The sequence below is a fragment of the Lissotriton helveticus genome, chromosome 4_1 (genome assembly GCF_964261635.1).
Source record: "Lissotriton helveticus chromosome 4_1, aLisHel1.1, whole genome shotgun sequence".
NCBI classification, from domain to species: domain Eukaryota; kingdom Metazoa; phylum Chordata; class Amphibia; order Caudata; family Salamandridae; genus Lissotriton; species Lissotriton helveticus.
Window position 1 is genome coordinate 139,677,997 of NC_136063.1, and position 15,313 is coordinate 139,693,309.

Consider the following 15,313-nt stretch of genomic DNA (forward strand, 5'->3'; position numbering starts at 1 on the left):
TATTTTACTTCCAGTGGTTATGGAAAAAGTGTTTAAACCATGATTTCAATACAAAGCATGTCTGCGGCCTGGCTACAGGGAGCACGCAGTTGCCTAAAGATGGACGAGGAAAGGACAACAGAATATTCAAAGTCCCAGTAACAATCTATTAAATATTTCTAGCTTCACAGCATGTGACCTGCTGAAGTTTCAAAATCTGTTGCGGTCGGCATGACTTGCGAGTGGGGTGGGGTGGGGCAGGGTGGTCTCGCAGGGAGGGAGGGGTTAATTTATTTTTTTAAAGTTTTTTTTAACTTACCTTCGCCTCCGGTCCCGCGTCGCTTCTCCTCTCTCTTCTCCACACAGGAAGCAGGCAGCCTCCCTCCCCTCCCCTAAGCCAATCATAATCCTTCAATGGCAGCATTGTAATTGGCTGGGACGCCGACCTCACAGGTGTCTATGGGGAAGGCCATTTTCTCTATGTAGGCTGCACGCAACCCACATAGAGAATATGCAGAGTATGCATGACTGATTTGGTCGGCCCTGGGGCCCACCAAACAGTCAGCGTCTACAACAGTGGGCAAGCCACTCATAATTGCCTAGGGCAGGATCGCTCACCCACCCGCTTTCAACCAAACCCTGTCTTCTGCATAGAATGGTATTCAAATGCTGATAAACGGGGCTGCGCACAGAAGAGGGGAAACGTTCTAGCGCCCAGAGGGCAGTCACCCGAGGGCCCCCACTCTGCTGTAATGCAAAGTACACCCCCTGCCCATTTGAAGGTGCCCCCTCTAAGGCAGGGCTTCCAATGAGCTGCGACTTGATGGCCTGTTAGTGCATTCCCACCCACCAGAAACTCTGCCCATTGCCTGGAATTTCCAATGTGTTGGGCATAGCTGTGTTCGGCTGTTCAAAGACCTATTTTTGACAATACCAGTGATCACTTCGGGCTTTGGGTCCGCCCTTTCCATACCATTGACTGCAGGCCTGGACTGGCGGTTGCAGGCACCGGGCAATTCCCCGGTCGGCCGCGAGGGTGGGGGCCGGTTTTGGGCCCCAGGGGGCCAGTTTTGTTACAGGGTCGTTTTTTGCAGCATAGCTGCAAAAACGGCACTGTAACAAAATCGGCCGAAAACCGGCCCTAGCAAAGAGCGCGGTCGCACCCCCCAACCCCCCGGGGGGAGAGGGGGGGCCGGCCGAGCACTTTGCCAGGGCCGGTTTCGGTTCCCAGTCCGGCCCTGATTGACTGGCTTCAATGTCAGTCTCATTTGCTTGCTTCTTATTCTTATGGCTTTCTAGTCATCCTTTTGATCGGTTGACGTCTATCCTTGCACTACTTACTAATTACTAATTACTTTTTTCATTTTGTTTCAGCATTTTATGGGCTGCATGTGTTTTCTTGCTCTCACTCTTTCTTCTGTGCTTCCACCCCTCAATAATGCCTGACCATGCTCTCTGTTTTGCCTCCTTATTCACCGCAGCTCGCCTGTATACCTCCCACCTCTACCCAGCTGACTTTCTTTTTTATTTTTCATCCCCAAGGTCTTCTGGTGCTCCATCGCCTCTCCTTGGTGCTTGCCCCTTCACCCCCCTTCTGGAACGGAATTCTGCCTTCACCCCCAACCATTACTTCATTGCTCCCATCCCCCCCTCGGACACATTCTTGATTTTTTTTCTTTTCCGAGAGTATGGTCGGTAGGACTTACTATAAATTGCTGCTGGACGCTCTCTTCTCTTTACTCCCTTTCAAGCATATTTGTGTAAATTACTGCCCCAAGGCAGTAATGCCATGAGGCATCCACCACCCTTCAAACGGTAAATGAAAATTTGAAAAAGAGAACAAATTTGGCTGACTTGTGTCCTTCCACTGCTCACTTTTAGAAAACAATTTTTTTCATTTAAATGAAACACTACATAAGAGTGCATGTGTTTTCCAGCTCTCTCGTTTGTGGGCTTCCCCAAGTGCCTCCCATATGTTCACCCCCTCAGGGTTTCATGTTTCTCCCTCGATAATGTCTCCCCATGCTCTATTGTTCTCCTCCTCTATGCTTTCCCCATTCACTGCGTTGCTGTCACCCTTGTGTGCTACTCGCTCTCCCATGTGCTTCTCCCCCACACTCGAAGTTCTTCACTCCATCATGTGCTTCTCCACTGCCAAGACTTCCGCTCTACTCCACCTCCATGTTTCTCTCTTGCTTGTGCACTGACTTTTCCCTCCTTTTCCCACCCACTCATCCACCTGCCCTTGTGTGCCTTATTTTTTTGTTGAGCATTATCGTGCTCTAAGTTTTTCATTTTTATGTTCACAAATCCAAGTGGTGTCCGCCATTTTGCACACGTAAATGACAAATAAAGCAAAGGGAGCTTACTTCATTCTCCTGGTGCATACGTGGATTATGATACGAGTGCACATGCGTTATTACGCATGCACGCACTAGCAGAATGACACGACCATTAGAGTGGTAACGTCAACGCGTTTTTTAAAAACACTTTTTACCAGCGGTGCACCCCAATAGAAAAAGGCCAAAGCCAATAAGTTCCAGAGACTAAACCTATTGCCTTTGCCAATGGTTGTTAAATAAATCTTCATAAGTAGCTCACTAAGTTCATGTAATTTCGCACCTGGAATACAGGGCCCTCCCTTGTGGTCAATGATAATCACTTCTTAGACTGTACTTAACCTCCTACAGACCATGCTCCTGACATCCTATGGATGTGGCCTCCATTTTAGCTCGACTCGTGTTTATACTGATTCGCGCTCTCTTACCTGTGCCGGTTGCTGTTATTGCTTTCCCGGTGGAATTAGTTATCTCCTGCAACGCATGCGCATTCACATCTCTCCGTGGTCCTCAGGTTATCTCTACTTGCGTATCTGAGGGCCTATGGTCCAAAGTCTTGGTACAAGTTGCCCAATCATCAGTGGTTTACGGAACTCCAGGCAGGCATAGTATTTACATTTCTCTGGAGCTGTCAATCAATCAATCAGTTAAAGATCTCTATTCGGTTTGAAACAAGTAAACCATAAAGGACCGTAAAAACAAGACAATATCAAGAAAAGCACAAGAATTTTAAAATTACATCAATCTGGTTATCATAACACAAAAAAGATCGTTCTAAATTGCAGCTAAAAACTTCAAAAAGTACAGATGATCATGAAAATCAATAGATCAGTCTCAAACCACAGAATGCCTCACTGTAACTGCACACTTTAAAAAGTAAGCAACTTGGAGGAGAGTGGAGACATGGAAGCACCTTTCACCTTTTCTCGGCCCCCCCCCCCCCTTTAACTGGGTAAAGTGGGAAGGAAAAACCCAAGGCGGACCTCAACGCCACTGGGGGAAGATGTTCACAGCAAAAGGGAACAGACATCGCTGAGACAACGCCTTGGTGCAAAGTAGAGGAACAGTAGCAGTAAGAGCAGGCAATGGAGGGGGAACACAAATACATTGACTAGGATGTACCTGTCATTCAAATGTTTGACACTAGATCCTAGAATTCACCCCAAAATGAATGAAGTGCCTTCTGTGGGATCTATCTGGTGAGCCTCCCACCTCTACCCATCTGACTTTCTTTTTTATTTTTCATCCCCAAGGTCCTCTGGTGCTCCACCGCCTCCTTGGTGCTTGCCCCTTCACCACCTTCTGGAACGGAATTCTGCCTTCACCCCTACCCATTACTTCATTGCTCCCATGCCCCCATCGGACACATTCTTGATTTTTTTTTCTTTTTCGAGGGTATGGTCGGGTGGGCAAGGAAATTGAGTGTAGTGAAATACATGAGATTGCGTTGAGTGTGCAGCGCAAGTGAGAAGAGAGCTTACCCGATGTATTCAGTGAGCTTAAGGGATTGTGCAACAAAATATGCGTAAAAATGATTGGTGAGCCCAGCCATTGGTTCACAAGTAACACAGATTTCATTTTAATCTGAACGGTGAGCTTAAAAAAGAATTGATGAAGTTAAGTAGCATTGAAAAAATAGACAAATCTCAGTGGTTTTAGCACACAAGTCCAATGGTTTGCTAATGATGTGTGCGGACTTATACAAACTTAACCCAAACAAATGGCTTGATCACCATCACATCCCACACATTACAGAGATGCTGGTGACCAGCAGCAGTCCGTGCAGCTCAGCAAGGTGGAGAGGGCGGGATTTCGACAGATGACAGAATATGAATTATTTATTTATACAATTTTCCATATTCCATCGTCTCTCACCCCCTCCTGCCCCCTTCACCATGGCTGCTCGTGACTTGTATTACTCTTGGCCTCTGTCACCGGCTCACCACCAGATAGAGAGCGAGTCTAGACACCTGACCTCCTGTCTAGCACCAGAGTGAGCCTGTGGGTGAAGAGGATGCTTCCTGGACTGGCATTAGCATCTGCTGTTTTCCAGAGGGTGATGCATAGTAAACCTGGGCAAAGCACTACATTACGCTTGCGTAGTTTGCGAAGTTGGCGCAATTTCACTACGCGAACTGCACGTAGCACAGTGCGAACATGCGTAGCGTAGTGCAGCTGTCATTTTTTGCTTGCTTGTGTTCCTCAACGTCAAGTTGGCGACCGCGAGCAAGCAAAATGACATCCTGGCGAGTCTCTTTCCTCATTCGCAATCAGCAACATCAAGATTCTCAATGCAGGGAGGTCTGGTTTCTCATTGCAAGTGGTTGCGTATGCTCATGACCGCTCGCGATGAGAAACTACCAGTCCGCGTTGAGAAAGCTGCTGCTCAAGTAAAAATCTCCTCGAGCGGCAGAAAACTACAGCTCGCACTGTGCAAGATGCTGTTTTCCATGATTGCACAGTGCCGGATGCTTGTCCTATGCTTAGTTCGCGTAGCGCTACTTCGCGAACTACGCCCAGCCCTAATGCATAGCCTGTGTGAGTAGATCAAAGGGGTGGTCCAGATGAACAACGCTAACATACCGCATTAAGGGGAGTTGCTGATGGATGTGGGGACTGATTGCCTTACTGTGCTGCCCTCCGTTACACCTGTGCCCAGCCTTACTTCAGATTCCGAATCTTCTTTTCACTGTCATAGCTCTCAGACATGGCCTTCCACTTCCTGAAAGTGACCAGCAAGAGGACAAGCGCCAACAAGATACAGCATGAATAGAGCTGTTTCAAACACATATTACAATAGCAGAAGAGGTCAACCTTCATGTTATAAACAGAAGATCCTTGAGCCAGGTATACAAAACAGGATACGTTTATACTCGCTTAGTTCCAGGTTAAGTTTCAGGTAATCAAGTAAAATATAGCAAAGCCCCACCAGGAGCAGCCTCCCTGCTGCTCAGCCTGCAACCACCAACTGCCACTCCACACATCTCCAGACCCCCAAGCATTCCGTGACATCACACACATCCATCATTCCAAACATCATCAAGCACACCAGCACTCATCCTGGCTGAGCAGTAGGGAAGAGACAGCTAGAGAAGTGGAATGACAGCAAGTAAATTATAACTAGGGCTCCCGGTTTTATGGTATTTATTTTTTTAACATTTCCGTCTGTATTCATCCATATTTCTTTTTTGGCCCTTTTATCTGTATCTATCCATATTTATTTTGTGTTTGGTGTATAAATGAAGTTGTAAAACTGTATATTTCCATATTTATTTAACTGATAGACACGCACTCAAACTTTGATGCCTGTCGTGATTTCGCTATTTAAGCTGCTAAATATTACGTAACAATACATTCACTAAATATTAACATTATACCACAAATGTATGTTGACATATTGCATTATTTATAGAAATGTAATCCTGTTTTTTTAATTTTCCATGCTGTCCATCTGCTTAGCAATTGAGCTACAATTCATGAGACTGCACAGTGAGTCACTTAAAAGAATCACAATTTTCTGTATTTATCCACTTTAAAAAATAAATGCAGACAAAAACCAAAATGTTTTCTGTCTGTATTTATCTGTAAAAACGGAAAACAGGGAGCCTTAATTACAACACTTCATCAGGACAGAGCATGAGTAGCAGCAGTATAAGTTTCTTCACACTGTGGATGGTCATCCATGCAACATGAGTAGCGGTAGTGAAGGTTTCTTCGCACATTGCATGACCCATGCAGCATGAGTTGTGGTAGTGAAGGCTTCTTCGCACATTACAAGATCACCTATGCAGCATGAGTAGTGGTAGTGAAGGTTTCTTCGCACATTACAGGATGACCCATTTAGCATGAGTAGTGGCGGTGCAGGCTTTTTCGTACATTAGAAGATCACCCATGCAGCATGAGTAGCGGCAGTGCAGGTTTCTTTGCACCGCATGATGACCCATGCAGCATGAGTAGCAGCAGTGCAGGTTTCTTTGCACCGCATGATGACCCATGCAGCATGAGTAGCGGCAGTGCAGGTTTCTTTGCACCGCATGATGACCCATGCAGCATGAGTAGCAGCAGTGCAGGTTTCTTCGCACCTCATGATGACCCACGCAGCATGAGCAGCAGCAGTGCAGGCTTCTTTGCTCAATGCATGGCTACCCATGCAGCAGGAGCAGTGCAGGCTTCTCCGCACCTCATGATGACCCACGCAGCATGAGCAGCAGCAGTGCAGGCTTCTTTGCTCAATGCATGGCTACCCATGCAGCAGGAGCAGTGCAGGTTTCTTCGCACCTCATGATGACCCACGCAGCATGAGCAGCAGCAGTGCAGGCTTCTTTGCTCAATGCATGGCTACCCATGCAGCAGGAGCAGTGCAGGTTTCTTCGCACCTCATGATGACCCACGCAGCATGAGCAGCAGCAGTGCAGGCTTCTTTGCTCAATGCATGGCTACCCATGCAGCAGGAGCAGTGCAGGTTTCTTCGCACCTCATGATGACCCACGCAGCATGAGCAGCAGCAGTGCAGGCTTCTTTGCTCAATGCATGGCTACCCATGCAGCAGGAGCAGTGCAGGTTTCTTCGCACCTCATGATGACCCAGGCAGCATGAGCAGCAGCAGTGCAGGCTTCTTTGCTCAATGCATGGCTACCCATGCAGCAGGAGCAGTGCAGGTTTCTTCGCACCTCATGATGACCCACGCAGCATGAGCAGCAGCAGTGCAGGCTTCTTTGCTCAATGCATGGCTACCCATGCAGCAGGAGCAGTGCAGGTTTCTTCGCACCTCATGATGACCCACGCAGCATGAGCAGCAGCAGTGCAGGCTTCTTTGCTCAATGCATGGCTACCCATGCAGCAGGAACAGTGCAGGCTTCTCCGCACATCTTAAGATGACCCAGGCAGCATGAGCAGCAGCAGTGCAGGCTTCTTTGCTCAATGCATGGCTACCCATGCAGCAGGAGCAGTGCAGGTTTCTTCGCACCTCATGATGACCCACGCAGCATGAGCAGCAGCAGTGCAGGCTTCTTTGCTCAATGCATGGCTACCCATGCAGCAGGAGCAGTGCAGGTTTCTTCGCACCTCATGATGACCCACGCAGCATGAGCAGCAGCAGTGCAGGCTTCTTTGCTCAATGCATGGCTACCCATGCAGCAGGAGCAGTGCAGGTTTCTTCGCACCTCATGATGACCCACGCAGCATGAGCAGCAGCAGTGCAGGCTTCTTTGCTCAATGCATGGCTACCCATGCAGCAGGAGCAGTGCAGGCTTCTCCGCACCTCATGATGACCCACGCAGCATGAGCAGCAGCAGTGCAGGCTTCTTTGCTCAATGCATGGCTACCCATGCAGCAGGAGCAGTGCAGGTTTCTTCGCACCTCATGATGACCCACGCAGCATGAGCAGCAGCAGTGCAGGCTTCTTTGCTCAATGCATGGCTACCCATGCAGCAGGAGCAGTGCAGGCTTCTCCGCACCTCATGATGACCCACGCAGCATGAGCAGCAGCAGTGCAGGCTTCTTTGCTCAATGCATGGCTACCCATGCAGCAGGAGCAGTGCAGGTTTCTTCGCACCTCATGATGACCCACGCAGCATGAGCAGCAGCAGTGCAGGCTTCTTTGCTCAATGCATGGCTACCCATGCAGCAGGAGCAGTGCAGGTTTCTTCGCACCTCATGATGACCCACGCAGCATGAGCAGCAGCAGTGCAGGCTTCTTTGCTCAATGCATGGCTACCCATGCAGCAGGAGCAGTGCAGGCTTCTCCGCACCTCATGATGACCCACGCAGCATGAGCAGCAGCAGTGCAGGCTTCTTTGCTCAATGCATGGCTACCCATGCAGCAGGAACAGTGCAGGCTTCTCCGCACATCTTAAGATGACCCAGGCAGCATGAGTAGCAGCAGTGAAGCTTTCTTCACACATTTCATGATGACTCATGAAGTACGAGTAAAGGTACTGCAAAGTTCTCCACACATTTCATGACCACCCATGAAGTACGAGTAAGAGTACTGCAAGGTTCTCCACACATAACATGATCACTCATGAAGTGTGGTTAGCAGTACTGCGAGGTTCTCCACACATAACATGATCACTCATGAAGTGTGGTTAGCAGTACTGCGAGGTTCTCCACACATTGCATGATCACTGCTAAGGTCGGCTGCATTGAGAGAACTGCACATGTCTGTCTCTCCTCGTGCAATGACCTTGGCAGCCCCTTTCACGCCATTATTCTCTCCACACCAAGTAACCAAAAGACGGATTGTCATCATTTTAGTTTGAGGCCAATTTAGAGTTTAGCCCTTTACCACGGAAATTCCTGACAACCGCATCTCACCCTTTTAGAAATTATTAAGGGTTTCAACCTTGAGCCTTCCTGACTGTCAGTACCCTCACCAATATAGATGCCCAGCTGGACCTTATGCGAGTATTCTTATTCCTTTTCACCCACACACGGTGCACACCACATTATCTGACATTCATCCCCAGGTGCCCCTTCAGTGCTAGGTCCTGATGGGACCCCATATTGTTAAGTGGGTCAAAACATCATTGACTAAGTGAAGCAAACCATTTTTAGCCACTATAACTGTATTAGTAGGCAGTGAGCACATAATATGTATTGATTTAATGGTCGCATTTGTACATTTTTTATGAAACCTGGTTCTTATGTCGCAAAGAGTCACACCTTTGAAATATAGGTTTCACAATCACTTGGGACACCATACACTGAATTTAAAATAATGTAATTGCATTATATAAAACAACGTATTTTCATACAAAACTCGGGTTAAATGCCTTTTCTTTTTCAGACATCTCTTTGCCTTCGATTATTGTGATTGAGCTATAATATATTAAGTATCATTTGTTGATTGTCCACAGGAACCGTTGATGTCGCTTTTAGCCCTATGGGCTTTGCGTGCCTGCACTAGGATGCATATCCTTTATGCAGGATTTATGCAACAATATGACACCCCCCGCCACACACAGCATAGACAGTAATATGGCAGGCATTATATCATTCACATCACAACCACCCATGGACAAACATTTCCAGTCACAGCTTGACTAATGGTCAGGGGAACGTCACCCGCAGATAGAATGAACAGTATGGCAAGCTTCCTCCATACAGAGCATGAAGAACAGCAGGACAAGCTATCTTCAGGGCCAGCTGCAGCAGCAGGGTACGTGCCCTACGTACACAGCACGGGCCTGCTTGGTGCAAGCTTCCTTGATGAACTCCTCCTTGAGAACCAGGGCAAGCTTCCTCCATACAGAGCACGAGGAACAGCAGGACAAGCTATCTTCAGGGCCAGCTGCAGCAGCAGGGTACACGCCCTACGTGCACAGCACAGGCCTGCTTGGTGCAAGATTCCTTTATGAACTCCTCCTTTTGAACTGGGGAAAGCTTTCTCCAGATAGAGCATGAGGAACACCAGGACAAGCTATCTTCAGACCCAGCTGCAGCAGCAGGGTACGCACCCTACGAGCACAGTACGGGCGTGCTCGGTACAAGCTTCCTTCATGAAGTCCTCTTTGAGAACGTGGGCAAGCTTCCTCCATACAGAGCACGAGGAACAGAAGGGCAAGCTATCTTCAGGCCCAGCAGCAGGGTACGCACCCTACGTGCACAGCACATGCCTGCTTGGTGCAAGCTTCCTTTATGAACTACTCCTTGAGAACTAGGGCGAGCTTCCTCCATACAGACTATCTGTAACAGAAGGGTCGGTGTTAACACACAGGCTGAGTATCAGTCGGCCAAGCATCTTTCACACTCATAAGTAGTAGCAAAGGAATCCACTGACGTCCCTGTCGCGGACTGCCAAACCGTGTCATGGAGTTCAGGATTTAGTGGGTGGACCGTGGCAGCACTAGCTTTCCCTCCCACTGGTACTCCCTGGATACGCCAACAACGTGTCATGGAGATCAGGATTTAAGGGAAGTCAGCCGGGCTGGTGCGCAGTGCACGCGCACGCGCATGGCGCGTGCTTTTACTTTAAACGATGCCAGCCGTGTTTAAAGTGAAAGCACGCGTGTTTATCAAGATGGTGGCGAGCTGTCCACTGTCCTTACATGCACGCGCATGCTGTTAGGTTTGGACAAATGGGGAGAGCAGCCATCTTTGTCCATCCCTGCGCGTGCATGTAAGGCTTTGGCAGAATTGATTGCAAAAGGTCCTCTCTGGGAGGGCAGCGCATGCGCTGCTTTCGCCAGGCGAGACCTAAAAAACAAGTTGCTATTCTCTCCCAGGTGCTGGCACAGTAAGGGTTAAGTCGGGAGATCCCACGCTATTGGCCCCGTAGGTCTGGGCCTTCACACCCACTGCTGACTTGGGCTTTCTTATCAGTTAACACCTCCTGCTAGGCCCGGGACACCCAGGGGGGAGTTGGAAGCCCAGGCCGGTCCGATAGGACAGTCCCGGGAGGGCGCCCTCTGCGGTATGCAGCATTTAGAACGCAAGCATTACCACGGAATACCTTTACAACGCGGGCGTAACAACGAAAGTTGTTACCACGCATTGCACTGGGGGGCGCTCAAGGATAGTAAATGATTTAATTTACTATCCCAACACCTTCCCTACTATCCACGGGGACTGGTGTTGGAATAGTAAATTAAATTAATCAATTTTGCGCCCCCCAGCGCAATGCGTGGTAACAACTTTCGTTGTTACGAACGCGTTGTAAAGGTACGCGTTGTCAATGTATGCGTTCTAACGTCATACATCCGCCCTCTGCTCACAGCCCCTCCCCCCCCCCCCCCAACAGACGTCACCGGGTTCACACAGCCGAGTCTGACGCCTGTTCTCGTGGAAAGTTCAAGTGCACTGCTAGGAGTACTGGAGGTCAGCTGGTGTGAAACGTGAGAAGAGGAAGATATGCCTGTTCCTTGTGGGAGTCCTAGGGCCAATCCAGCCACCAAAATAAGGTCAGAGAACAAGAGGCAAAGCCAGGCACGTTAAGAAAATAAGCGCCTCTCATGACAGAGATGAAGGGCTGAGGAAGGGTCAGTGACAGTTTCAAGGGCCTGGTGTCTCCGAAGACCGGAAAGGCTCGATCAGAGTGTCGGAAAAAGATAGAAATGTGGGTGGTGGCTCTTTAAGGCCCCTGGGCTGGGGAAAAGACCGTCATATAGGATGTTATTGAAACTGCTTCCTGAATGAAAGGCCATTGACTTGAAAATATTCGCCGGGTTGAGACGTAGCATATATATATGTATACATTTATATACATAGATATTTGTAAATATATATACACACACACACACACATATATATTACATACATATATACATTCATACATGTATATGTACATACATATACACACCTACATATTTATTTATACATATACACACTATGCAAGTGCATCTGAAAGGCCAGGGAAGGCTCATCAAATGCGAGGAAAGTCATGTAATTTAAGTCGGTCTGGCGTCTCTGAAAGGTATTTTAATTTTAAAGGAATCGTGTTACTATTTGCTAAATATAACTAAATGAATGAATACATAAAGGATGCCACATTAGCTGACTTTAGAAGCCAGCGACACTGAAGATATTCCTAGAAGTCCTACATCAAGCGTCACCTAAGGCTCAGATTTCAAAGAAAGGCTCGGAAATTTCGAGCGTAACACAGGCCCTGCAGCCCCCGCGGTGCGGAGGGGCCCTCACCCTCCAGGGAGCCCCGTCAGCACCGCACTTCTGCTGGGGGGCTCTAGATTGAGCCCGGAGGGGGCCCCTTCACGTACCCTGCAGGGGGGCCCCCTCAAGGTTCGTTACGCCACATAAACAGCGCTGGTCGCGTGCCTCGCTTTGCGAGTTGCGAGACTCTAGCCGGGGCATGCACGTGACCACCAAGAAGTCCCCCCCACCCCTCCAAGATTCCAACACAGAGACGGCTTGAGTTCCTACATAACTTTCATCACCCTGCCCCTTGGGATGGGACACGTGGCCTCTTTGGCCTGGGATGACCTCAAATGGGCCTCATATTTAGACCTTCTGGGCCAGACCACCGATGCACGCCCATCCATCAGACTCAACACGCGCCATTTGTTCTCCCGGTTTTTAATAAAGTTAGCGTCTCGTGCGCACTTGGCCGTGGCCTCTCAGAGGTCCTGCCCTTCGGCATCACCACTCCACTCCCTAGCCACGAGCTGGTCCATGGGCAATGACATGGAAGCAGGGCTGGTGTGTATTAAGGACACTCGGGGGCAGATTTATGTTAACTGGCGCATCCCCAGGGATGCGCCAGTTAACATGCGCCACAGTGCGCCACAGCTCCGCCACCCATGGTGCGCCGCATTTATGATGCGGCGCACCATGGGGCAAAAACGGCACAGATGCGTGACGCATCTGTGCCGTAAAGGTGACGCATTGCTGGAGTTGCGTCGCAAGCGCGACGCAGCTCCAGCAAGGCTCGGGGGTGCCCCATCTCCACAATGCTGCGTCAAGACCTACGCCTGCTTCAAGCAGGCGCAGGCTTTTGACGCAGCATTGGCCTGAAAGTGACTGAGTGAAATCTTAAAGATTTCACTCAGCCACTTTTGCGAGGCGCACCTGCCCCGGAACGCCCACCCTGCGCCGGAACGCCCACAAGCGGCGCAGGGCTTTACAACGTGACGCATCTGCCTAGATGCGTCACGTTGTAAATCGTTCGTAGGGATGCGCCACGTTTACGCCGCCTTGCGTGACGCAACAGCGGCGTAAACGTGGCGCAAGTGCCTCATAAATCTGCCCCCGAATGAGGGACGTTATGGCGTCACTACAACTAACCACAAGAGGGTGGTAGAGTGCAATAAATACCCCCTCCAAAAAGAAAGGCTTTCTAGTTATGGAGAAAGGGAGAGCCTGAACAGCAAAATATCATTTTACTTGGTTTCCGAAAATCCTCGCACCAGAGATGAGTCATAGGCATGTAAATAAGAGGTTTTCTATTAGACGAATTCCGTGTTCTAGCAGTGAGGCGCCTACTTCTCATCAGTAACAACAAGAATGTAGTCCCAAAAATGCTTCTTTTTTTTTCCTTCGAGTCTGCATTTCCCTTTTGGGGGAAAAAGTCCCGACTTATACTTCAGCCTTACACGAGGACCTCGGGCAGGAGGGCTCTCCGTTCGAGAAGCTTTCTGGGCCCTCTGTGGGCCAGAATAAACTCACGATATTCTAAACTATTTCAATATTAGTTTGAGCAAAGAATTGTGGTGAAAGCGAAGAGCTCCTACTTTTCACAAGTCCGTGGTCGCGTAGCTAATCCTGTCCAGGCATTCTCCTTTCCAATGATAGAGTTGTGGTCCTCTTTAACTACAAGTACCAGAATGCAAAGCAAATATCTCCCCTTGAAGAGATGCTTATGCACAAACATGGGAAAGCTGAGAGCTCTGCTTTGCCTGGGTTCGAATCCCACAGGAAGACAATTTGATAGCAAAGTTACCCCTAAACAAAATCTCTTCATTTTCCTAACTGCATAGTGATGAGCTCGCCGAGACAAACTTTTCCACTCTGCAATCCGGCGCTTCTAGTCATTAATGTATGACTGGATTCGCAGGACTTCCGGGACCAGAACAGAAATAGAAACCCTGCCTTAAATGAGCTATTTACACTTGCAAATGGGAATCTTGAGGGCTCTGCTCATCCGGGTGTTACACCCTCTGTTTACTTCATCTGAACCAATTGGAAGAACGCCCATAATGCCTTGCTGGCCAGTGACACCTTCAGCTGGTCATAGTTTTCTAGCTAACAACATGCTATATTCTGGGACTCTTTTTACAATCCTTTTGCATTTTTGTGTAGCCTGAACCTGGTTCAACGGCATTAGCGCACTTTACACATGTTCTTTTGTTTGAGACACGGGTCAGTACGTGATTTATCCAGAATGACAGATGGTAAGCCAAGTTTTTAGGTTTCGACCTGGCGATCTGCGCAAGCAGTTCGCGCAGGTGAAATCTTTTGTTGACCATATTGGCTATTGGAACGTCCCCCACCTCCCATTGGCTAGCTCCATAAATGGAGGCTAGCCATTGGGAGCCGGATCTGTCCGTCAAGGCCGGACCAGATTCGGGGGCGTTCCCGCGATTTTTTCCCTCTCTGCCTCTGCGATGTCGTCATCGCGGCGGTGGGCGGAGCTTCGTTTTTTTTCCTTCTGTGTTTGTTTTGGTCATTCCATGCGAGGAAGCCCAGGTGAGTGCTTGTTTTTTAGTGGAGGAGCACGTGAATTCAGTGTACGTTGGTTAAAAATACATGATGAAGACACAGGCCACGATCTGGCTGTTCATCAAGTGCATGGGCGCTAAAACTAATTTTTGCCCCTTTATTTGTAGTGAGGACTACGCAGTGGTTTGTCTGATGTGAAATTGCTCGGCTGATCCCCTTTGTTGCAGCATGCATAACTTTTCATTCTTTCAGTTCGACTTTACAGTCCGTTTTAATAATGTCCTTAAAACTGCGGGTGTTCAGTACCCAAACGGCCTAAATAGACTCGTATGGGCTAAGCATCTCGTGCCCCTCGTGAGACACTTGTAAAACTGCTCATAAGATTTGCAACAGGGAGTTTTTTCATGGTTTGGCATTTTTCGTAATGCATTACAGTTGAATTTATATAGCGCTTCATATCCTAACCGCACTGCAAAGCGCTGAAGAGCATCATAGAGAGTGCAGAGTGGAGAGTGCATAGGGAGTGCAGAGTGCATAGGGAGTGGAGAGTGCATAGGGAGTGGAGAGTGCATAGGGAGTGGAGAGTGCATAGGGAGTGGAGAGTGCATAGAGAGTGCAGAGTGGAGAGTGCATAGGGAGTGCACAGGGAGTGGAGAGTGCATAGGGAGTGGAGAGTGCATAGGGAGTGGAGAGTGCATAGGGAGTGCAGAGTGGAGAGTGCATAGGGAGTGCAGAGTGGAGAGTGCATAGGGAGTGCAGAGTGGATAGAGAGTGGAGAGTGCATAGGGAGTGGAGAGTGCATAGGGAGTGGAGAGTGCATAGGGAGTGGAGAGTGCATAGGGAGTGGAGAGTGCATAGGGAGTGGAGAGTGCATAGGGAGTGGA

At 48.8% G+C, this 15,313-nt stretch overlaps 1 protein-coding gene across 5 annotated transcripts in view; it reads left to right on the forward strand.

Annotated features, from left to right (window-relative positions):
* The window catches only part of LOC144828423 (alanine aminotransferase 2), a 690,396-nt gene that overhangs the window by 278,392 nt on the left and 396,691 nt on the right, over positions 1-15,313 (forward strand). The window contains exon 1 of one of the 5 annotated variants that reach the window (XM_078686554.1): positions 11,116-11,218. The exons of the other annotated variants lie outside the window; for them this stretch is intronic. Coding sequence (XP_078542680.1) covers positions 11,169-11,218 — 50 coding nt within the window. The 5' untranslated portion in view covers positions 11,116-11,168. Of the gene's footprint in view, positions 1-11,115; positions 11,219-15,313 lie in introns of those variants that run through there. 5 annotated transcript variants of the gene reach the window in all.